At 43.4% G+C, this 24440-nt stretch overlaps 1 protein-coding gene across 1 annotated transcript; it reads left to right on the forward strand.

Annotated features, from left to right (window-relative positions):
- The first annotated feature begins 1581 nt into the window (after positions 1–1581).
- Positions 1582–23064, forward strand: LOC123728734 (transmembrane protein 132D-like). Its single transcript, XM_045701388.1, has 4 exons — positions 1582–1637; positions 4690–4969; positions 19849–20040; positions 20711–23064. The coding sequence occupies exons 1-4, from the start codon at positions 1582–1584 to the stop codon at positions 21764–21766; spliced, it is 1584 nt and encodes a 527-aa protein (XP_045557344.1). The 3' UTR covers positions 21767–23064.
- The last annotated feature ends 1376 nt before the right edge of the window (positions 23065–24440 follow it).

The following is a 24440-nucleotide window of genomic DNA, read 5'->3' on the forward strand; positions in this document are numbered from 1 at the left end:
CATTCTTTCATAAAGCAGTAGCCTGCATTTTGAACTTAAACTGAGTGTACAAAACATTAACCCTCTATTATTGAGTTGCACCCCTGTTGCGCTCAAAGCAGCCTCGATTCATCAGGGCATGGACTCTACCAGGTTTCAAAAGCATTCCACAGGGATGCTTGCCCATGTTGATTCCTATGCTTCCATCCACTTGTGTCAAGTTGGATGGATGCCCTTGGGTGGTAGACCATTCTTGATACACACGGGAAAACGGTTGAGCGTGAAAAACCTAGCAGTGTTGCAGTTCTTGACACAAACACCTACTACCATACCCCGTTCAAAGGCACTTAAATATTTTGTCTTGCCCATTCACCTTCTGAATGGTACACATACACAATACATGTCTCATTTCTCTCAAGGCTTAAAAATCCTTCTTTAACCTGTCTCCTCCCTGTCATCTATACTGATTGAAGTGGATTTAAGAAGTGGCAATAAGGGATCACCTGGATTCACCTGGTCAGTCTGTAGAGCAGGTGTCCTTAATGTTTTGTACACTCGGTGTAGTTTCTTTTGTCTTTCTCTTAATAACATGTTTTCCTATTTCTCCTCTCTCTCATCCTCTTCCCCCAGGTGTCGGATCGTTGTGACTATGTGTTTGTTAATGGGAAGGAGACGAGGGGGAGGATGAGGATGGTGCTCAACTTCACCTACAGCTACCTGAGTGCCCAACTGGAGATGAGTGTGTGGATGCCCCACCTCCCTCTGCTTATCGACATAGCCAACCCCGAACTCAGCCAGATCAAGGGCTGGAGAGTCCCCGTGGCTGCTGGCAACAAGAGGTCAGTAGTTTTACCAGATAGTGAGATGTGTTAACTGATTCAAACTGTTTGGGAAATTTACTCAAACAGTAATTGCAATACAAAGTAAAATACTAACTTTCAAGAATCATCTTCAAGCATCTTGTTAATTTTGATGGCTGTATCACCACCTCCCACATATTTACCACTTATTTTTGAAGTAGTATCTTCATCTGGAGGTTTAGAATAACTGTGGATGCTAATGTCTTAATCATGGCACCTACACCTTTCCTCCCCCCATCACGCCACTGCTGTGATCAGGATACCCAGGTGACGTCGGTGGTCTCTCTGAGGGAAAAAAACGTGACTTTCAATTACTGCCATGACTCTGTCTCTCATTTCTGTCGCTGACTCACTTTCTGTCAGCCACACGCGAGACTAACATATCTGTTATCACCTCCACACCATTCTGGAAATGTCCTTACACAGCCAGTCTTGTTCCTGTTTGTTGTGAAAGCAAGATTTATTGGTGGCAAAGGCATGTCTGAACAATGAAGAAAGAGAGAGAAGAATAGAGTTTGTGTCTGTCTTTTATTTTCTCTCGTTGTTATAGTACGGGCAATTAAATTTGGGCAATTAAGCTTGAGTTCTTTAGCTTGAGGCATATGTTCTGTAGATTGTTCAGTTACCTTGCACAATGCATGCTCGAATCCACTTCAACATACATCATTATCGCCAATGCATTGTGCAACCCTTTAAACCTGGGGCCACCAGGTGGCGTTCTAACACATATGCCCCTACTTTCATGGCCCTCTCTGAGCCCATGATCACTCTAGTCCAGTGGGTAGGAGAGGTGAAAAGGTCAGTCGAGTCGTGAGTCTGAAAGCGAGCTCATTATACGCCCAGACCTTATCTGACCTGACGGTCATCAGTGAGAACACGGCTTGCCTGCTTTTGTCTGCGCCCTGCCGCAAATGTCACCTCGATTAGGCTGACGTGTGTGTCATCCCTCCGGTGGAGGGGGGAGGAATAGGGGGCCCGGGCACCTAAGCCAGTCAGCTCCAGCATGTTAACCTGTCAGCCTGTTTTTCTGCCTGGATGGCCACGCATCATTAAACCTAATGGAAGTTGTCAGTGTCGCACTTCGCCCAGCCACCTGGCCTGGCCCAGAGAACAGAGGGGGATGGGGAGGGGGTTGTTTTTAAAGAAAATGAATTCAGTGGAGAAAGAACGAGAGAGAGGGTGTGAACTGAGTGGAGAGAGAGAAAGAGAGATTTGAATGAGAAAACATGTAAGGTAGAGAAAACGAGAGAATGGAGATTGGCGTGGTGTCAGGGTAATGGCTGTGGCCTCCGTGTTTACGGTTCTTCACAGTACTCTACTGTTTACAGGAGGTTAGAGTCTCTGGCCCACGCTCTGTCTGTCATTGGGATGACATTGGGATGACTGGTCTGTACTTTACCTAATCAGCCCTACTGCTGCTGTATGGGGTTCATCACAGTAGATGAAAGACTCAACCTGGTCTCAGAGAATTTCGTATTATTCTGTATGTAACTCCGAGACACTCCATTTAGTATGATACTGTATGTTACCTTTGGTATGGTTACTTAAAACCTCTTAAGGATTACCCCCTTTTTTTTCTCAATTTTCGCCTAAAATGACATAGCCAAATCTAACTGCCTGTAGCTCAGGCCCTGAAGCAAGCATATGCATATTCTTGGTACCATTTGAAAGGAAACACTTTGACGTTTAAGGAAATGTGAAAGGAATGTAGTAGAATATAACACAATAGATCTGGTAAAAGATAATACAAAGGGAAAAAAAACTGTTCTTTAGTATTTTTTTGTACCATCATCTTTGAAATGCATGAGAAAGGCCATAATGTATTATTCCAGCCCAGGTGCAATTTAGATTTTGGCCACTAGATGGCATCAGTGTATGTGCAAAGTTTTAGACTGATCCAATGAACCACTGCATTTCTGTTAAATGTTGTATCAAGACTGCCCAAATGTGCCTAATTTGTTTATTAAAACTTCTTAGGGATAAATCTAACTAACCCAAATCTAATTGTCTGTAGCTCAGGCCCTGAAGCAAGGATATGATTTTCTTGGTACCATTTGAAAGGAAACACTTTGAAGTTTGTGGAAATGTGAATTGAATGTAGGAGAATATAACACAATAGTAGACCACAATCTGGTAGAAGAAAATACAAAGAAAAAACCAACCAGTGTTTTTTTACCACCATCTTTGAAATGCAAGAGAAAGGTCAATTCTTTGGGATCGGTGTCCCTTCCACGGGACGGTTGAGCTAACGTAGGCTAATGCGATTAACATGAGGTTGTAAGTAACAAGAACATTTCCCAGGACTTAGACATATCTGATATTGGCAGAAAGCTTAAATTATTGTTAATCTAACTGCACTGTCCAATTTACAGTAGCTATTACAGAGAAAGAATACCATGCTATTGTTTGAGGAGTGCACAATTTTGAACATGAAAACGTATTAATGCAAAAATGAAAAGAGGGTGGTTCGTCGGGGGGATGGATAGATGGGTGGGTGCATAACAGAAACGCCTAGCAACCGAAAGGCTGCATGTTTGAATCTCATCACGGACAACTCTAGCATTTTAGATAATTTGCCATTTTTCAACTACTTACTACTTTTTAGCTACTTTGCACCATAACCCTTTAACCTAACTCCTAAACTTAACCCTAACCTTAACACTAACACCGCTAGCCTAGCTAACATTAGCGAGGTAGCTAACATTAGCCACCTAGCTAGAATTCGTAACCAGCTAAATTTAACTAAATGTAATAAAAAATGTAATCTATGTAATCCCCAAAAGTAGTTATTCATCATGAGAGGGCCATAAACATTAACTAGTAATGCTGCAAACTCAAAGAAATGTTAAAATCTCACCTTTCTGGTAAAAATATTTATAAATTACTGAGGTGTAGTCACTTTTGAGGATTCAATATAAAATATAAAATAATATATATATTACATATTTTATATGATATATTTCCTATTCAACAAAACTGTATGAATAAGGCTTGAAATGACTTATATGCTTTCTAAATATAGCATAATCAAATTATAAAATGACTACCTATAAGATTTCACCTTCCTTTTATCTGTAAAATACATATTTGTATGTTTAGTGTTAGACATTTTACATATGTTCTAAACGTCTCTTGGTCAAAATGTCTGGCCCAATCGCTGTGAATGTCTCAAAGAGCTTTAGCTTGGCTTCCTGAACTTGTTAGGAACTTGCCTTTCATCTCATATTCATCTTGTCTGTCTATAACAAACAATGTTTTTTGGGGGTTAAAATGTATGAATTATTTTAGATGAATGTCTAAATTGTTAGCCACCTAGCTAAAATTCGTAACATATCGTATGTTTTGCAAATATGTAACATATTCTACATTTGCAAATTCGTAACACATAATACAAATTCTAATTCGTAAAATATCATACAAATTCATACATACCATAGGAAACTTAACATGTCATACTAAATGGAGTGTTCAGATTTACGTACAGAATAATACAAAATACTCTGAGACCAGGTTGGAAGACTGGGTCCCTATAGGCCAGGGTTTCAATCTCTCTTTCAATTCAAACAATGGAAAATAATATAGGAGAAGATAGAGACAGAGAAGTCAGCGTAATGGAGGAATAGAATAGAGTTGAGAACTTTTTCTAAAAACTAAACACATTGCAAGTAAACATATTTTTACTCTGAAATTTGGTTGCGTTGTATTTATTTGATATTTTGCTTCGAAGTAAACAAATACCCACGTTCAAATGTGTCTGTGGTAACTGCAGTAAACTGTGGTAACTGCAGTAAACTTTAATGCTCCTTTTATTCTGCTTCTTACCAAGCATTTTTCTTATTCTTTTCTCCAGGTATGAGAGGGTGAGTGATGATGGTGATGAAGTGGACAGTGAGAGGACAGAGAGTGGCTGTGTCCCTCAGTACCAGAGCACCACGGTACGGGTCCTCACACACTTTATGGCCCTGGGAGCTGATGGGCTGGGCCAACAGGACTTCCTGCTGGGCAGTGATTGGCAGGTGGACGTGACTGACCTGGTCCAGGATTCTCTGAGGGTGGAGGACCAACGTGTGGCCCGCCTACTGAAGGGACAGGTCCTTATGGGCCTCAGCACTGGCACAGCCAAACTACAGGTGAGAGAGAAAGAGCGAGAGGGAGAGAGGGAGGGTGTGATTGAATGGGGAGAGAGAGATAGTGGGGGAAAGAGTGATAATGAGAGTATTTGTGTGTGAGAGAGCAAGGGAGAGAAAGAAACAACATGATTAAGAGAGAGAGAGAAAGAAAGAGAGCACCTGCTTGGGCAAAATAATAGAGGATGGGGAGTGGAGGAGGAACGATTGGAAAATACAAAGTAAACCGAGGGCTCGTTGCGAGGGAGACTTTAAAAAGGCAACAGAATCGATCTCGGCACAACACAAACACTTAGCCAATCAGGGCCTGACAAAGCAACGTGAGACTGCGGCACGGCCAATAAAGGCTGCTGAGTCTCTGAGGGCATGTAGGCTCACACACCACACTCACATGCCCCATCCCATTTAGATCATTACTGTGTCCACTTACGGTGTAAAACACAATCGATCAAGCTTTTCCCCAACAGCACAACAGCTTTGCCAAGGCCTGAGCCATGGACCTGCATCTCTTCTCCTTATTGATGAGTTGCAGTTGTGTGTCGGTGTACAATGCCCTATTACCTTTATGTTATCCCGGTTGTTTGTTGAGAACCTTTTCTCATTTCCAATGGCCCAGAGGCAGGAACTGCAGGGAAATTGATAGAAATCATATCAATGGTTGTACTGTGTTGACCCTCTATTTGTTTGTGTCCTTTTGGATGGTTTGAGAATGTCTATGACTCAATAAGAGTGGAGAGGCACATTATGAATGTTAACGGCAACCTTGATAACCCTGTAATCATTCACTCTGCTACAAAGCCATCATGTCACTGTCCCTCCCCTACCGTGCTATTATAGGGGGCTTATTTGTATTTTTTATTTTATTTCATTTCACCTTTATTTAACCAGGTAGGCCAGTTGAGAACAAGTTCTCATTTACAACTGCGACCTGGCTAAGATAAAGCAAAGCACTGCAACAAAAACAACAACAGTTACTGACATTGGTGTGCGTACTGGGAGCGGAGTCAGGTGCAGGAGAGCAGAGAGTTGTGAACAGGCGCACACTTTATTTAGGCAGGAGAAACCAACAGATGGACGCCACTGCGTCGAAGACCTCCAGCCAATATGCCAAAGTGCAAAACGCGCAAACAGTCACAATAATATGTACAAGCAAATAAACATACCTCGTGAAATAAACACGGAACAAATGCACACCAGAAATTAGGGTGTCAAACATGACACGTAACACGAAACAATCTCACACAAAGACATGAGGGGGGAACAGAGGAATAAATACATGTAGTGTGAGTGGGGAATGAAAACCAGGTGTGCAGGGAACAAGACAAAACAAATGGATAAATGAAAAAATGGAGCGGCGATGGCTAGAAAGCCTGGTGACGCCGACTGCCGAACGCCGCCCGAACAAGGAGAGGAGCCGACTTCGGCGTAAGTCGTGACAGTTACACATAAACAAACATACAGTCAATAAAACAAAAGAAAATAGATTTTTCTATGTACAGTGTGTGCAAATGTAGAAGAGTAGGGAGGTAGGCAATAAATAGGCCCTAGAGGTGAAAAATAATTACAGTTTAGCATTGACAACAGGCCCTCCGATTTGACACACTGAACTCTATCTGAGAAGTAGTTAGTGAACCAGACGAGGCAGTCATTTGAGAAGCCAAGGCTATTGAGTCTGCTGATAAGAATGCGGTGATTGACAGATTCGAAAGCCTTGGCCAGTTGGATGAAGATGGCTGCACAGTACTGTCTTTTATCGATGGCGGTTATGATATCGTTTAGGACCTTGAGCGTGGCTGAGGTACACCCATGACCAGCTCGGAAACCAGATTGCATAGTGGACAAGGTACGGTGGGATTCGAAATGGTCGGAGATCTGTTTATTAACTTGGCTTTTGAAGATTTTAGGAAGACAGGGCAGGATGGATATAGGTCTATAACAGTTTGGGTCTAGAGTGTCTCCCCCTTTGACGAGGGGGATGACCGCGGCAGCTTTCGAATCTTTGGGGATCTCAGACGACACAAGAGGTTGAATAGGCTAGTAATAGGGGTTGCAACAATTTCGGCGGATAATTTTAGAAAGAGTGGGTCCAGATTGTCTAGCCCAGCTGATTTGTAGGGATCCAGATTTTTCAGTTCTTTCAGAACATCAGCTGTCTGGATTTGGGTGAAGGAGAAGCGGGGATAGGGGGGGAGTTGCTGCAGGGGTGCTGAGATGTTGGTCGGCGTAGGGGTAGCCAGGTGGAAAGCATGGCCAGCCGTGGAAAAATGCTTAATAAATGATCAATTATTATAGATTTATCGGTGGTGACAGTGTTTCCTATCCTCAGTGCTTTTGGCAGCTCGGAGGAGGTGCTCTTATTCTCCATGGACTTTACAATGTCCCAAAACTTTTTGGAATTAATGCTAAAGGAAGCAAATTTATGTTTGAAAATGATAGCCTTAGCTTTCCTAACTGACTGAGTATATTGGTTCCTGACTTCCCTGAAAAGTTGCATATCACGGGGCTATTCAATGCTAATGCAGAATGCCACAGGATGTTTTTGTGCTGGTCAAGGGCAGTCAAGTCTGGGGTGAACCAAGGGCTATATCTGTTCTTAGTTTTACATTTCTTTTAACGGGGCATGCTTATTTAAGATGGAGAGGAAAGCACTTTTGAAGAGCAACCAGGCATCCTCTACTGACGGGATGAGGTCAATATCCTTCCAGGATACCACGGCCAGGTCAATTAGAAAGGCCTGCTCGCTGAAGTGTTTTAGGGAGCGTTTGACAGTGATGAGGGGGTGGTCATTTGACCGTGGTCCCATTATGCACGCAGGCAATGAGGTGATTGCTGAGATCCTGGTTGAAGACAGCAGATGTGTATTTAGAGGGCAAGTTGGTCAGGATGATATCTAAGAGGGTGCTCATGGTTATGGATTTGTACCTGGTAGGTTCCTTCATAATTTGTGTGAGATTGAGGCCATCTAGCTTAGATTGTAGGACGGCTGGGGTGTGAAGATAGAATGGGGGCGATCAATTCACATATGGTGTCCAGGGCACAGCTGGGGGCTGAGGGGGGTCTATAACAAGCAGCAACGGTGAGAGACTTGTTTCTGGAAAGATGGATTTTTAAAAGTATACGCACAAATTGTTTTGTCACAGACCTGGATAGTATGATAGAACTCTGCAGGCTATCTCTGCAGTAGATTGCAACTCTGCCCCCTTTGGCAGGTCTAGCTTGACGGAAAATGTTATATTTAGGGATGGAAATTTCAGGACTTTTGGTGGCCTTCCTAAGCCAGGATTCAGACACGGCTAGGACATCCGGGATGGCGGAGTGTGCTAAAGCAGTTAATAAAACAAACTTAGGGAGGAGGCTCCTAATGTTAACATGCATGAAACCAATGCTTTTACGGTAACATAAGTCATCAAATGAGAGCACCTGGGGAATGGTAGTGATGCTGGGGGCTGCAGGGCCTGGGTTAACCTCTACATCACCAGAGGAACAGAGGAGGAGTAGGTTAAGAGTACGGCTAAAAGAACTGGCCGTCTAGTGCGTTTGGAACAGAGATTAAAGGGAGCAGGTTTCTGGGCACGGAAGAATAGATTCAAGGCATAATGTACACACAAGGGTATGGTAGGATGTGAGTACAGTGGAGGTAAGCCTAGGCATTGAGTGACGATGAGAGGTTTTGTCTCTAGAGGCACCATTTAAGCCAGGTGCGGTCACCGCAATGTGTGGGGGGTGAAACATAAGGTCTTGAGCAGGGCTGGAGGCTCTATAGTGAAATAAGACAAAAATTACTAACCAAAACAGCAATAGACAAGGCATATTGACATTAGGGAGAGGCATGTGTAGCCGAGTGATCATAGGATCCAGTGAGTAGCTAGGTGAGCTGGAGGCACAGCGATTCAGACAGCTAGCAGGCCGGGGCTAGCAGCAGGCTAGCAGATGGGCCTCAGGGGGAAGTTGCAATGGGAGACCCTGTTGAAACCCCCTCGGATGGTTACATCGGCAGACCAGTCGTGATGGATAGGCGAGGCTCCGTGTTGGCAGCAAAGGTCCTTGCCAATTGGCAAAAGAGGTATTGAAGCCCAGGAATTATCTGATGGATTTCTCCGGCTAGCCAGGAGATGGGCCTAGCTCCAGGCTAGCTCCAGGCTAACTGGTGCTTGCTTCGGGACAGAAACCCCTCGGACGGTTACGTCGGTAGACCAGTCGTGATGGATCGGCAGCAAAGGGTCCAGGCCAATTGGCAAAAGAGGTAATTGAAGCCCAGGAATTGCTTGATGGATCACTTCGGCTCGCCAGGAGATGGGCTTGGTTCGAGGCTAGCTCCAGGCTAACTGGTGCTTGCTTCGGGACAGAGATGTTAGCCAGGAGTAGCCACTCAGATAGCAGCTAGCTAGCTGCGATGATCCGGAGTAAAGGTTCAGAGCTTGCGGTAGGAATCCGGAGATGTGGTAGAGAAAAGCAGTCCGATATGCTCTGCGATGATATCACGCTGTGCAGGCTGGCAGGAGTTGACCGGGCTGAGGCTGGCAGATGTCCGAGTTGACGGTGATGACCGCTAGCAGTGGCTAACTGACTACTAGCTAGTAGCTGGTTAGCTGGCTAGCTGCTGAAGGGGGTTCCGGTTCAGTCCGTAGATAGAAAATTAGATAAAAAAATATAATACGAAATATATACGAAGAAAAACGATATGTACAAGGGACAGTCAAAATAGACATCCCACTGCTATGCCATCACACACACACACACACAGTAAACAAATCTATAGTTCTGATGCTGATCACTCACATGCAAAGAAACACACAAACGCACAAAACAGAACACACTATGCTCCTCTCTCTCTTTCTCTCTCTCTTTCTCTCTCTCTTCTCTCTCTCTTCTCTCTCTTTTTCTCTCTTTCTTCTTTCTCTCTCTCTCTCTCTCTCTTCTCTCTTCTCTCTTTCCTGAAGCACACACAGGTACTCAGAGAACTCCACATGTGGCAGCCTCAAATGAGTATTGACAGTGCTGTTAGAGCCTTTGAAGTTTTATTTGATAGCAAAATTGCCTCTCGCTTCACTGGAGTGATTTTATATCCAGCTACAAACAAGAGCTTCCTCAATTGTCTGGAATTAAAATCTGATAAAAAGCAGAGCAATCACTGCAATCGTCAAGGAGGGTCTTGTAATCAAACTATCAAAAAGAAATCTGCTGAGAAGGGAGTAGATGGTCCTGGGTCTCCAAGGTTACCAAGAATAAAACCCATTTCATGTGTCAGATGCATCTCTCCCTGCCCTGTTGTTTTAGCTGCCGCTAAATTGATGAATTACTTTACCTCATAAAACCGGTTATTAGCTTTTAAAGGCACAATCACTGCTTTTCCCAAGCTTCAAATACAGCTTTGAATGCTTCATTATTTTGACAATGCCTCCACAATGTCACCAACAGATGTAATATAAAAAGGCCCTCTTTACTTTTCTAAGTTACTTTTATTTATGTATTTTATTTTACTTAATTCTAGAGTAGATTAAAGGACATTGAATGAAAATGTGCTGGAAAATGTGCTGCTGGATTTCAGGATAAAGCTTTGACTTAATCTGACCAGTGACACAATGTACCCACTTAGATAATAAAATAGTCCTAAATAGACCTAAAGCATCAAGGTAAAAACAAGGTACCTCTCCCTATATGCTCATGATAACACATGTGTGGAGGTCATATCACTTCAAACCACAGGCTGCAAATGTGACACACATCTCTTTCCGGCTGTTCCAAAATTGTAACAGGTGTTTTTGACATTTGACAAAAGTACAGACTTAGAGCTTCAAAATGGTCTGTCATACACTGCATTCGAAATAACAATGGCAAAGTAATGCTGCTTTGAACGTTTATAAACTTCTAACCCCACTTAAAAAGAGAAATGGTCCTTGAAAAGTTTTGGTTCAGTTTTTACACCTCTTTGTTCACACCCATTCAGCATCGTTCCCACCCTTTTAAGCCTTAGCCCCACCCATCTCTTTAAGGATTCACTTGTGAGGTGATGTCCTAAACAGAGTGAGTAAGGTAGTGTATTAAACAACCAAAGATTTCAAGACTAAAAGTGGTAAAAGTAGTAGCCTTGATAATGGCGCCATTGGTACTTTTTTGTCTGTTTCTTTTCACATTGTTTGTAACTCATTTTGTACATAAAGTTGCTGCTACAATCTCTTATGACCGAAAAGAGCTTCTGGACATCAGAACAGCAATTACTCACCTCGAACTGGACAAAGATTTTTTCTTTAATGAGTCCAACACGAAGGATATACATTCTTTGTCAAGACAAAGCCCAAATCCCCGTCATTCGCGTAAAGAAAATACAGAGAAAAGGGGGAGGAGGGTAGGGTGCCTTGTAAGAATTCACCAACGAGTAGGTAAACCACCACTATGTTATTTCATAGTTTTGTTGTCTTCAATATTATTCTCCAATGTAGAAAATAGTAAAAATATAAGACTGCACTCAACTAAGACTGCACTCAATGACCTGTATAAGGCCACCTTTACTCCACGCACAGTGACACATACAAAGCTCTCCCTCACCCTCCATTTGGCTTACAAGCTAAATCTAAAGCAGGAAGTACCAGTGACTCGCTCAATACGGAATTGGTCAGATGACGTGGATGCTAAAATACAGGACTGTTTTGCTAGCACAGGCTGGAATATGTTCAGAGATTCATCCAATGGCATTGAGGAGTATACCACCTCAGTCACCGGCTTCATCAATAAGTGCCTCGACAACGTCGTCCCCACAATGACAATATGTACATATCCCAACCAGAAGCCATGGATTACAGGCAACATCCGCACTGAGCTAAAGGCTAGAGCTACCACTTTTAATGAGTGGGACACTAACACGGACGCTTATATGAAATCCCACTATGCCCTCAGACGACCAATCAAACAGGTAAAGATTGAATCCTATATAAACTCAGCAACAAAAAAAAACTTCCCTTTTTCAGGACTCTGTCTTTCAAAGATAATTCCTACAAATCCAAATAACTTCACAGATCTTCATTGTAAAGGGTTTAAACACTGTTTCCCATGCTTGTTCAATGAACCATAAACAATGAATGAACATGCACCTGTGGAACGGTCGTTAAGACACTAACAGCTTACAGACGGTATGCAATTGAGGTCACAGTTATGAAAACTTAGGACACTAAAGAGGCCATTCTACTGACTCTGAAAAACACCAAGGTCTCTGCTCATCTGCGTGAATGTGCCTTAGGCATGATGCAAGGAGGCATGAGGACTGCAGATGTGGCCAGGGCAATAAATTGCAATGTCCGTAATGTGAGACGCCTAATACAACACTACAGGGAAACAGGACGGACAGCTGATCATCCGGGACAGGTACAGGATGGCAACAACAACTGCCCAAGTTACACCAAGAACGCACAATCCCTCCATCAGTGCTCAGACTGTCCACAATAGGCTGAGAAAGGCTGGACTGTGGGCTTGTAGGCCTGTTGTAAGGCAGGTCCTCACCAGACATCACCGGCAACAACGTCGCCTATGGGCACAAATCCACCGTCGCTGGACCAGACAGTACAGGCAAAAAGTTATCTTTACTAAATGAGTCGCAGTTTTATCTCACCGGGGGTGATGGTCGGATTCACGTTTATCATTGAAGGAATGAGCGTTACACCGAGGCCTGTACTCTGGAGCGGGATCGATTTGGAGGTGGAGGGTCCGTCATGGTCTGGGGCTGTGTGTCACAGCATCATCTGACTAAGCTTGTTGTGATTGCAGGCAATGATTGCAGGCAATCTCAATGCTGTGCGTTACAGGGAAGACATCCTCCTCCCTCATGTGGTACCCTTCCTGCAGGCTCATCCTGACATGACCCTCCAGCATGACAATGCCACAAGCCATACTGCTCATTCTGTGCTTGATTTCCTGCAAGACAGGAATGTCAGTGTTCTGCCATGGCCAGCGAAGAGCCAAGAATCTCAATCCCATTGAGCACGTCTGGGACCTGTTGGATCAGAGGGTGAGGGCTAGGGCCATTCCGCCCAGAAATGTCCGGGAACTTGCAGGTGCCTTGGTGGAAGAGTGGAGTAACATCTCACAGCAAAAACTGGCAAATCTGGTGCAGTCCATGAGGAGGAGATGCACTGCAGTATTTAATGCAGCTGGTGGCCACACCAGATACTGACTGTTACTTTTGATTTTGAACCCCCTTTGTTCAGGGACACATTATTCAATTTCCGTTAGTCACATGTCTGGGGAACTTGTTCAGTTTATGTCTCAGTTGTTGAATCTTGTTATGTTCATACAAATATTTACACATGTTAAGTTTGCTGAAAATAAATGCAGTTGACAGTGTGAGGACGTTTCTTTTTTTGCTGAGTTTACTAGGCGGTGTCAGAGGAAGGAACAAAAATTGGCAGACTCTAGCCACCCAAGTCATAGACTGTGCTCTCTGCTACCGCATGGCAAGCAGTACCGGAGCGCCAAGTCTAGAACCAAAAGGCTCCTTAACAGCTTCTACCCCCAAGCAATAAGACTGCTGAACAATTAATCAAATGTCCACCCGGACTATTTACATTGACACACCCCTTTGTTTTTACACTGCTGCTACTCTCTGTTAATGATCTATGTGCACATTGACTAGGTACCTGTACCCCCTGTGTATAGCTTCGTTATTGTTATGTAATTTTCTTCTGTTACTTTTTGATTTTATAAAAAAATCAAAACTTTCATAAAAAAATATTTTCATAAAACTGCATTGTTGGTTAAGGGCTTGTAAGTAACCATTTCACAGCAAGGTCTACACCTGTAGTATTCGGCGCGTGTGACAAATAACATTTGATTTGATTTGACTACAATAAGGAAAAACTCCAGGTAAAATTACACTTTATAAAAATGCAAGATCAATAAAAGTAGTTCCAATCATGTTGGTGGTAAATGAAACAATCAAAAGATGTGTTGTTTATGCTCTACATACCAAGTGTTGTCATCGATTCCTTGTAGAGACGCTCCACCTCTGTTTTTGTCACATGGCAGCAGCCTTCCACCAAAGTTTGTCCTGGGTGGCATCCGGGTAATACTATTGCATTATCCTTTGCATAGTTGTTGATGTTCACAATTCGCTGCAAGTCCTCATGCTTCAGTTGTAACCTGTGCTTGCTTGGGCTAGCTCTCTTGTTGATGGGAGGCATTAGACCATTCTCCTTGTATGACTGGTGGAGGAGAGTCAGGCGTGTTCTGCAGTGGCAAGTCATGCAGGCTCTAGTTTTGTCTTATCTTGATTATTGTCCAGTCGTGTGGTCGAGTGCTGCAAGGACCTAGTTTAGCTGCAGCTGGCCCAGAACAGAGCAGCACGTCTTGCTCTTCATTGTGATCAGAGGGCTAATATAAATACTATGCATGCCAGTCTCTCTTGGCTAAGAGTTAAGGAGAGATTGACTGCATCACTTCTTCTTATAGGAAACATGAATGTGTTAAATTCCAAAAATGTTTGCATAGTCAACTTACACACAGCTCTGACACACACACTTACCCCACCAGACATGACACCTGGGGTCTTTTCACAGTCCCCAAATTCAAGAAAGCATACAGAATTATATAGAGCTACCATTGCATAGAACTCCGTTCCATCTCTTATTGCTCAAATGAACAGCAAACCTAGTTTAAAACAACAGATAAAGCAACACATCACGGCACAACGCCTCTCCCCTATCTGACCTAGATAGTGTGTATGTATTGATATGTAGGCTGTGTGCCTTTTTTAATTGATGTAGTTCTGTCCTTGAGCTGTTGTCTATTAATGTGCTGTATTATGTTATGTTTCATGTTTTGTGTGGACCCCAGGAAGAGTAGGTGCTGCTTTCCTAATAAAATATAAAAATACCAAAATGCTGAAAGACCAATTCCAGAAGAAATATTTGATCATTATTAGATGAGGCTTAACCAGACACACTTGTCTAAATGTATGGGTCATGTGAAAGAGAGGCTATAACCTCTCCCCAATAACATCTAAGTGGATGGGTCTCTATTGCCTAGAATCTGTTCACATAGATGGCCATAATCACCCCCAGACACAGCTGGCTAAGTTTATGGGTCATGTAATCATCTGGCAAAGTGGAGTCTTTTGTTTAGACATGTAGCTAGCTAGCCAGCTAAACAATGAACAATAATCCCAACCCATACAGAAGCAATACAAGCAGATTGTCATAGCTAGCCACCATGCATGAAATGGTGTAGTACGAATCTGCAGGTAGCTAAAGCTAACCAACTGGATTCAATGTTAGCTAGTTAGCTAACAGTAGGCTACACATAGAAATGCAAATGGGTTTCTGAGATATTAAAAATATTACTACACAGATCATACATGTAGCTAGCGAGCCAGCCAGCTAATGTTTCAAGTTTTTTATGTCACATGCACAAGTACAGTGCAATGCCTTTCTTGCAAACTCAAAACCCAACAATGCAATAATCAATAACAATGTTATACTAGAAAAAAAGAAATATGAAGAATACAATAAGTAAGTAAGCATACTATATACAGGGTCAGTTCCAATACCATATTTACAATGTGCAGGGACACTACAGTGAGGAAGGTAGCTATGTATTGGGGTAAGGTGACTAGGCAACCGGATATAAGATAAACAGAGTAGAAGCAGCGTGTATGTGAGGGAGTGTGTGTGTGGAGTCAGTATAAATGTATGTGCATATTATGTGTGAGTGAGTAGGTGATGGATTGAGTGTGTAGGGCCCTGCGAGTGTGCATAGAGACAGTGAAAAAATAAAATAAACGGTCAATAAAGTTCAAAGGTTAACTCAGTCCACGTAGTCATTTTGTTAGCTACTTATCAGTCGTATTGCTTGGGGATAGAAGCTGTTCAAGAGCCTGTTGGTGCCAGACTTGATGCACCGGTACTGCTTGCCGTGCGGAAGCAGAGAGAATAGTCTATGGCATGAGTGGTTGTAGTCTTTAAAGATTTTCCGGGCCTTCTTATCACACCGCTTGATATAGATGTCCTTTATGGCAGGGAGCTCTGCCCCAGTGATGTACTGGGCTGTCCGCACCACCCTCTGTAGAGCCATGCGATCGAGGACGGTGATATTGCCATACAAGGCAGTGATGCAGCCAGTCAAAATGCTCTCAATTGTATAACTTTTTGAGGATTTGACTGCCCATGGCAAACTTTTTCAACCTCCTGAGGGGAAGAGGCGCTGTCGCGTCTTTTTCATGACAGTGCGCGTGTGTTTGGAACATTTGAAGTATTTAGTGATTTGGACAAACTTGAAGCTTGACCTGCTCCCCTGCAGCCCCGTCGATGTGGATGGGGGCGTGCTTGCAATCAGCTCCTTGGTCTTACTGACGTTGAAGGAGAGGTTGTTGTTCTGGCACCACACTGCCAGGTCACTGACCTCCTCACTGTAGGCTGACTCATCGTCATCGGTGATCAGGCCTACGACCATCATGTGGTCGTCAAACTTGATGATTTGTTGCGTGTCTTGCGTGGCCAAGCAGTCATGGGTGAACAGGCAGTACAGGAGGGGACTAAGCACACACCCCTGTGGGGCCCATGTGTTGAGGGTCAACGAGGCGGAGGTGATGTTGCCTACCCTCACCACCTGGGGTCGGCCCGTCAGGAAGTCCAGGATCCAGTTGCAGAGTGAGGTGTACAGACCTAGAGTCCTAAGCTTGTTGACGAGCTGTAGTCAATGAACAGCATTCTCACATAGGTATTCCTTTCATCTAGGTGGGTGAGGGCAGTGTGGTGAGCAATTGAGATTGCGTCATCTATGGATATGTTGGGGCGGTGCTGGGAGTGGGTCTAGGGTGCTGGGACGGTGGAGTTAATGTGTGCATAACCAGCCTCTCAAAGCGCTTCATGATTACAGAAGCCTTAGAGTAGCTAGCTAACAGTAGGCTTCAACTTGCAATGAAAATGACTTTGGAAAATTAGAAACGCATAATATCTGAAATGTAGCTAGACTTGCTGTTTATATGGATGATTGCTTCATGACCATGGTTGGCCTTAGTTTGAAGATGTAATCCGGAGACAGGTATTTTATACAACAGCCTTCTGTGTTCTCTTTTCAACTCCAGCGGGCATTCTACTGATTTCACTTCTTCCATGACAACAACATTGTTGATTTCCTCATCATCTGATTCGTTTTCAAAGTCAAAGAGAGTTAGCATGGCACGATCGTTCTCCAGAAAGTACTTGTTTTCACAACTTTTTCCCACTGATCTTTGTCGATAGAGCCTGCTAAATTCATAGCAGCAATGTTGTTGGGAGCAGTAGCAACCCTTTTGCAGTTCTCCTTGGCTATATCTTTATTTTTTAACTTCTCTAGGGCCAGTGGGACGAAATCGTAACAGCCAGTGGAATCCTGTGGCGCGTTATTCAAATACCTTAGAAATGCTATTACTTCAATTTCTCAAACATATGACTATTTTACACCATTTTAAAGACAAGACTCTCGTTAATCTAACCACACTGTCCGATTTCAAAAAGGCTTTACAACGAAAGCAAAACATTAGATTATGTCAGCAGAGTACCCAGCCAGAAATAATCAGACACCCATTTTTCAAGCTAGCATATAATGTCACATAAACCCAAACCACAGCTAAATGCAGCACTAACCTTTGATTATCTTCATCAGATGACACACCTAGGACATTGTTATACAATACATGCATGTTTTGTTCAATCAAGTTCATATTTATATAAAAAAACAGATTTTTACATTAGCATGTGACGTTCAGAACTAGCATACCCCCCGCAAACTTCCGGTGAATTTACTAAATTACTCACGATAAACGTTCACAAAAAACATAATTATTTTAAGAATTATGGATACAGAACTCCTCTATGCACTCGCTATGTCCGATTTTAAAATAGCTTTTCGGTGAAAGCACATTTTGCAATATTCTAAGTAGATAGCCCGGCATCACAGGGCTAGCTATTTAGACACCCACCAAGTTTAGCCCTCACCAAAGTCAGATTTACTATAAGAAAAATGTTATTACCTTTGCTGTTCTTCGTCAGAATGCACTCCCAGGACTTCTACTTCAATAACAAATGTTGGTTTGATTCAAAATAATCCATAGTTATATTCAAATATCCTCTGTTTTGTTAGTGCGTTCAAGACACTATCCGAAGTGTAAAGAAGGGTGACGCGCACGACGCGTTTCGTGACAAAAAAATCTAAATATTCCATTACTGTACTTCGAAGCATGTCAACCGCTGTTTAAAATCAATTTTTATGCCATTTTTCTCGTAAAAAGCGATAATATTCCGACCGGGAAAGCGTGTTTACGTTCAAAGAGAAAATAAAAACATGGGATCCCCTCGTGCACGAGCCTCAGTCTGATGGTCCTCTGATAGACCACTTACCCAAGGCGCTAAAGTTTTTCAGCCAGCGGCTGGAATTACATCATTCAGCTTGTTCCCGGGTTCCGAGAGCCTATGGGAGCCGTAGGAAGTGTCACGTTACAGCAAAGATCCTACATTTTCAATAAACAGAGCCAAGAAGCCCAAGGAATGGTCAGAGAGGGTACTTCCTGTACAGAATCTTCTCAGGTTTTTGCCTGCCATATGAGTTCTGTTATACTCAGACACCATTCAAACAGTTTTAGAAACTTTAGGGTGTTTTCTATCCAAAGCCAATAATTATATGCATATTCTAGTTTCTGGGCAGTAGTAATAACCAGATTAAATCGGGTACATTTTTTATCCGGCCGTGTAAATACTGCCCCCTAGCCCTAACAGGTTAAACGTTGTCGCAAGGATTATCTGAGCAGCTCATGTTTTAGACAGAAGCCTGTGACATAGCAGACCAATCAGAACTCATGTCTCGTCATGTCCAGCCCATCCATTATCTCAGCCAATCATGGCTAGTGGGAAGGTTCCTCCCTTTGTCTGTGGCTAAACCAACTAGGCTCGTAATGTAACATTTTTATTCATATTTAAGGATGACATACAAGTTTGTTATTAACGCACATGAAAGTTCACATGTTCAAGAAGGTATTTCTGGAAAAAAAATAACATTTTGATGAAAATATATTTTTTACGTTCAAATTCCTCTCCTGTGAAGCAGTGACGTCTGTCATACCATCAGCTTTCTTAAACGGATCGCAAATGACCCCTCGGCCTTATATGTTTGACCTTCGACCCAGCCCTACAGGTGCCATAGAACACATATCTACACAGCTGCTCCAGTGTGTTCCCAGTGTGTTTAGCTATGTCGTTAGCATGCAGCCAGTAGCGTGCAGCTTTAACAGAATGGTGCTGTGGAGGAGGAGTGTGTTGGCCATGGTCCTTTTCAGATGAGGCAGTGATCAGTGCTGACAGTTCATTATGTCATTGTGGAGGGAGTGGAAGCGTGGGTCTGTGTGTGGGCGGGTGGTGGAGCAGAGGAGGATGGTGGAGAGGAGACTCAGGCCTAATGGGAGTGGATGGAAGTGCTTCCCTTCTCATCACACATCACTCACATTTACATGCTTACATCTCCAGCAGGCCCTGGAGCCGGGGAACTGCCAGTCAGCCAGATGAGGCGGAGTGTGTGTGTGTGTGTCTTAGTGTGTCTGAGTGTGAAGCTGGTGATCGCAGACGCCATTGAGTGTACAGTACATGCATCATCTTGTCTTGATTAATATAAGCACTGTACATTATGAAAAAGCTTGGGTCATGGTGTTCCTCCATCATTATGTTCTTTCTTCATTATTAATATAAGCTTGTCGTGTTGACATCTTCGCTCTTCCCTCTGTCCATTATTGATGGTGTTGGCTTCAGTGTGAGTGCTTGTACAGGTGATGTGAAATTATATATTTGAAGTTGAACCAATACGTGTGTGTGTGTGTGTGTGTGTGTGTGTGTATACTAATGTGTGTGTGTGTGTGTATAATGTTGCAGGTGATGTCTCCTCTGTCTGACTCGATCCTGGCTGAGCGGATGGTCAGGGTTCTGGAAGACAAAGTGAGTGTGACAGAGCTGGGAGTGCAACTGGTCTCTGGCCTCTCTCTGTCCCTCCAGCTCAGCCCAGGGAGCAACAGGGCCATCGTCGCCACGGCTTCAACACAGGAAGTCATGCAGAAACTCAAACAGGTAACCACACACACATGACTCAGCAACCTACTGCACCAAACATACAGTATCATATGTTGACCAAAAGATAGAAATTGAATATGGGAATTTTCAAAATGTTTATATGTGATAAAGGTAAACTGTAACTTTCTCACCCAGAATAGCTGGGGTCACATTGGCTGCCATTTTATCCTTTATAGTGAATATGATCGGATTCTGATATCAAAGTATTGATCTAATCTCAATGAAGATGTTTGCTTCTGAAACTGACACATTTTCAGAGGAACAGCTGCAGAGACCTACTGCTCAGCTGAAATTCTCATGTGCTTTTAAATCTGGCTAATTAAAACATCTCTGTACATCTGTCGGGGTTCTCTCTCATTACTTCTACACTCACTCTTTCTTTCTTTCTTTTTCTCTCTTGATAAAGATGAAAAGATGCGATTCCTGCAGATACCGGTTGCTTGTGTCTAGTAACAGTAACAGTTTACATTGACAGGGAGCATTCTTTCCTTTTAAGCTGCAGTGTGTCCCAAGGGGAGTTGGTGTTCTAGAGTAGACATGTGGGTAGAGATTGGCTTTGTTGAAGCGCTACTCAGACAGTGTTGTTTAGTTTACCCTTTTGATGGAAAAACAAGACTGGTGAAGCACTGATGTGTGTGCGTGTGTGTGTGTATGTATTTGTCCTCAGGAGTCTCTTATCAGTGCCTGGCTTCAGTTCAGTGATGGCTCCATGACCCCTCTGGACCACTATGACCCCGCCCACTTTGTGCTCACAGCCACCTCATTGGACGAGCAGGTGGTGACAGTACAGCGCAGCACCGAGTGGAAGTGGCCGGTTATCGTGGCAAAGGGCGAAGGTCAAGGGTTACTGGTGCGCGTAGAGATGTCATCATCAGAGATCTGCCGGAAGACGAAGCGAAGCATCATCCTGGCAGCCGGGGTAGGAAACATCAGTGTTAGGTTTGGCAGCTCTGAGGAGCTATACAGCCGCCCCGGAGGCAGAACCCGACCAGACCCGCCCTACTATGGAGGCTCCATCTCTGACATTGAGGCTGGAATCATGAATCGGGACGCTACCACGGTTAAGGCCTCCATCCCGGTGAGGCCCAACGGGGACAGGCTATTGGCCGACGGAGGAGTCCCTGGAGAGTTCTCTGAGTTCCCTGCCCAGGCGGAGCTGCCGCGGGGCCGCAGCACAGAGGAGGACCTGTTGTCGTCCCGCCGTAGCCTCACAGACCTGGAGATCGGTATGTACGCCCTGCTGGGGGTCTTCTTCCTGGCCATCCTAGTCTTCCTCATCAACTGCATCTCCTACGCCCTCAAGTACCGCAGCAAGGAGCTGCCCCTGGAGGCCCCTGAGGCATTGCCTCATGCCCACGACTGGGTGTGGCTTGGGCAGGATGAGGGCCTGTGCCTGCAGCAGCAGCAGGATGAGCTGGGCTCAACCCTGGAGGAGGGTAGCCAGCTGCTGAATGGAGGGGCCCTGAAGAGCAGTGCCCAGGGAAGCTGTCCGGGAGGCAGGAACGAGTCACTCAACTCACCCACCACCAAGAGAAAGAGGGTCAAATTCACCACCTTCTCCAACGTCAAGCCCAATAATGGATGCCCAGTTCTGAGCCCACTGGCACTCGGACTGACCAGCGACATTAAGTGGGTGTGTCCAGACATCGAGCTTGGGGACTCGCAAGAGCTCCGAAATTACATGGAGAGGTTGAACGAGAACGCTACAAAGAACATTGTATAGAGGCGCTTGTATTTTTAGTGGACGAATGAGTAACTCTAACACACCCGAATGCCTTCAGAGAAAGGAGGGATTGAGGGGTGCGTTTTACTGAAATTGGTTGGCACTGTACCTTGCTATGACAACAAGATGGCGCGTTCCAGCCATTGTTGTTTCCATTGTTACTATCGGAATGGTCGAGGATCAGAAATGAGGGGAAACTCAAATTGCCATTATACCACATTGGATATGTGGGAATTTTTGAACTTGAATGACACTTTAATTAGTAGATATATCTGCTTCCTGTCTTTAATTTTAGATAAGCTTATTTCATTTTGTTTTCATGCACAGCTGTCTTTGTTGACTTTTTAAATGATAATGTCCTTATTCTGCTGTGTATTATGTTGTTAAGCAATTACAGAGTCTGAGAGAAGTGTTCAAAGCTTTTAAAATTGTAAATAAGTTGAGCATAGAGACTGGTTTGGAGTATGAGAGACAATATTTTGTAACATCTTTCTATAGTCTGTCCTCCTTTTTGCATTTAATTTTGTTCTCCCGAGATCAACATGCATGTTACTGAAGACAAAGACAAAGCCTGTCTTAGTTCTTGTTGATCCGTCAGAAATAAATGTGTACATACTGTAGAGTCCTCCTTATAAGACACATGCTTCTCTCACACACATCTCTGTCAAAGACATGACATTCATTGAATAGCTGAGCTCTAGGTTGTGTGTTTTCTTATTATTTTGTCTTTTTTTTCTTCTTTCCTTTTCTCTCTATTATTAGAAGGCAACAGGAGTGTCTCCTACTTGCTGTTTGTGACATTCTTTTGTTATTTTGTTGTCAAGGTAGTTGATATGATTCCTTTGACTGTTTCCAATTTCTAGGTTAAACCTGTAGCCTACATGGAGATTTTTACTCCTCGTGTAATTAGTTCAATTCTGACCTTACCTGTAATTATTGGTGAGCGTAACTTTTGGTGAGCAACATCGTGTTAAATCCCCATTTTGTATCTATTTATTCCACTTTCAGATGGACCATAATCACTGCAGATTATTTCACTAAGACTGAGCCATGGAACCCAAACACACAATATAGTACAGGTCTATTACCAGAACCAATGGTTGGTGCAGATCGGTATAGCATAAGGATACATTAAACTAAACTCTAATGACATGAGCTGCTGAGTTCCAGGTGGAATAGTGATCCGCTCTGACGCGTCCATCCCCTCCTCCCTCCCCGTCAATCAGATCCATAGATGTCCATCCCTTACTGTTTTCAGAGTGGCCTCTGGATTTGATTAAAACTAAAGGTGAAACCTCTCTCTCCTGTTTCTGTTTGATTCATTTGTCTAGACGTTTAATTCATCCCTCTATCTATCTGTCCAGACTGAGTTACCCATCCAACCTCTCCATTTCTACAAACCGACTGCTGCTCTAACGAGATTGGCAATTTGGTATTTGTGCATCTGCCAGGCAGATAGTAAGCTGGGGAAATAAGTTATTGTGATGTCTGCATCCCTAAAGTACTACTTCAGACCTGGCTGAACCAAGAGTTGTTTTACAACACCAGAACTATTTCCATATTTTGATCACATGTTAGCCTATGGGGACCAGAGTTTTTCCTGGTCAGGTCATGTGATTAGGAAAAACTCATTGGCCCTAATGACAAGTATCACAAGTATTTCTATAATTTACTCTAATGCTACTCATAGTGTATGTCACAGTTCTCTCTCCAACTCTAATACATTCAAAAGCGTTTTGTACCTTTCCTAGACAATTTGTATCTCTCCCATAGAACACAGGTATGGCTCCTCTTTGTGAATGGGAAAACTAATTAATGATTACTAGGATGTGGTTTCAAGCTAAATTATTGTACCCATTTAACAACCCAGATGTCAATGATATCCTAATGAAGTACGAGCCCCAGCAACTTTGAAGAGGAGAGCGGGAGGGATGCAATCAGTCCCCATCCAAATTGCTGAACTTTTTATGCATTTTCTGTGTGTTAGATAACACACTCTACCAATACAATACACTAAATGATCTTCTGTTGGAAGGGTTGGTTTTAATTTGAAGCGCAGTAGAGTTTTTGGAACCTTGTGCTTTTTATTGAAATGAATTGTTTGCAGCTCATCATGAGTAAAACATGAGTTGGTAAATCAAATTGAAAGCCTGAATTAATAAGTGGCAGAGTTCATGTCTTTGTGAACTGAGTATGAGAGAGTGTGAGTGAGTGAGGCCTTCCTTACTGTTGTTGGTCCTGTTGTCTCTTTCAGCTGTTCACTGTTCTTTCTCTATTGATCCTGGCCTTATTAAACAGATTAAACTCGCCCCACTTTCCCACCATATACTTGCTGTGCCTGTGTTTACGGCGCATGTACAGTATGCACCGTACTGGATGGCCACCGTTTTGCAAGCTCTGACTCAATTTTGCTATTTTGTGATTATTTTGAGATTCAGGTGAAGGGAAAACAGGTCACCTCTTCCCTCCATTCTACTGGCCAATGTACAGTCACTTGATAATAAGATGGATGACCTCCGATCGGGGATTTGCTACCAACATGACTCTCGGAACTGCAATATTCTTTGCTTTTCAGAAACATGGATCTTGGACAAGATATCCCCCACGGCTATCCAACGCGATGGATTCTCCATTCACCGGGCAGACAGGACAGTGGAGTCGGGGAAATAGAGGG

Source organism: Salmo salar, chromosome ssa01 (assembly GCF_905237065.1).
Source record: "Salmo salar chromosome ssa01, Ssal_v3.1, whole genome shotgun sequence".
Lineage (NCBI taxonomy): Eukaryota > Metazoa > Chordata > Actinopteri > Salmoniformes > Salmonidae > Salmo > Salmo salar.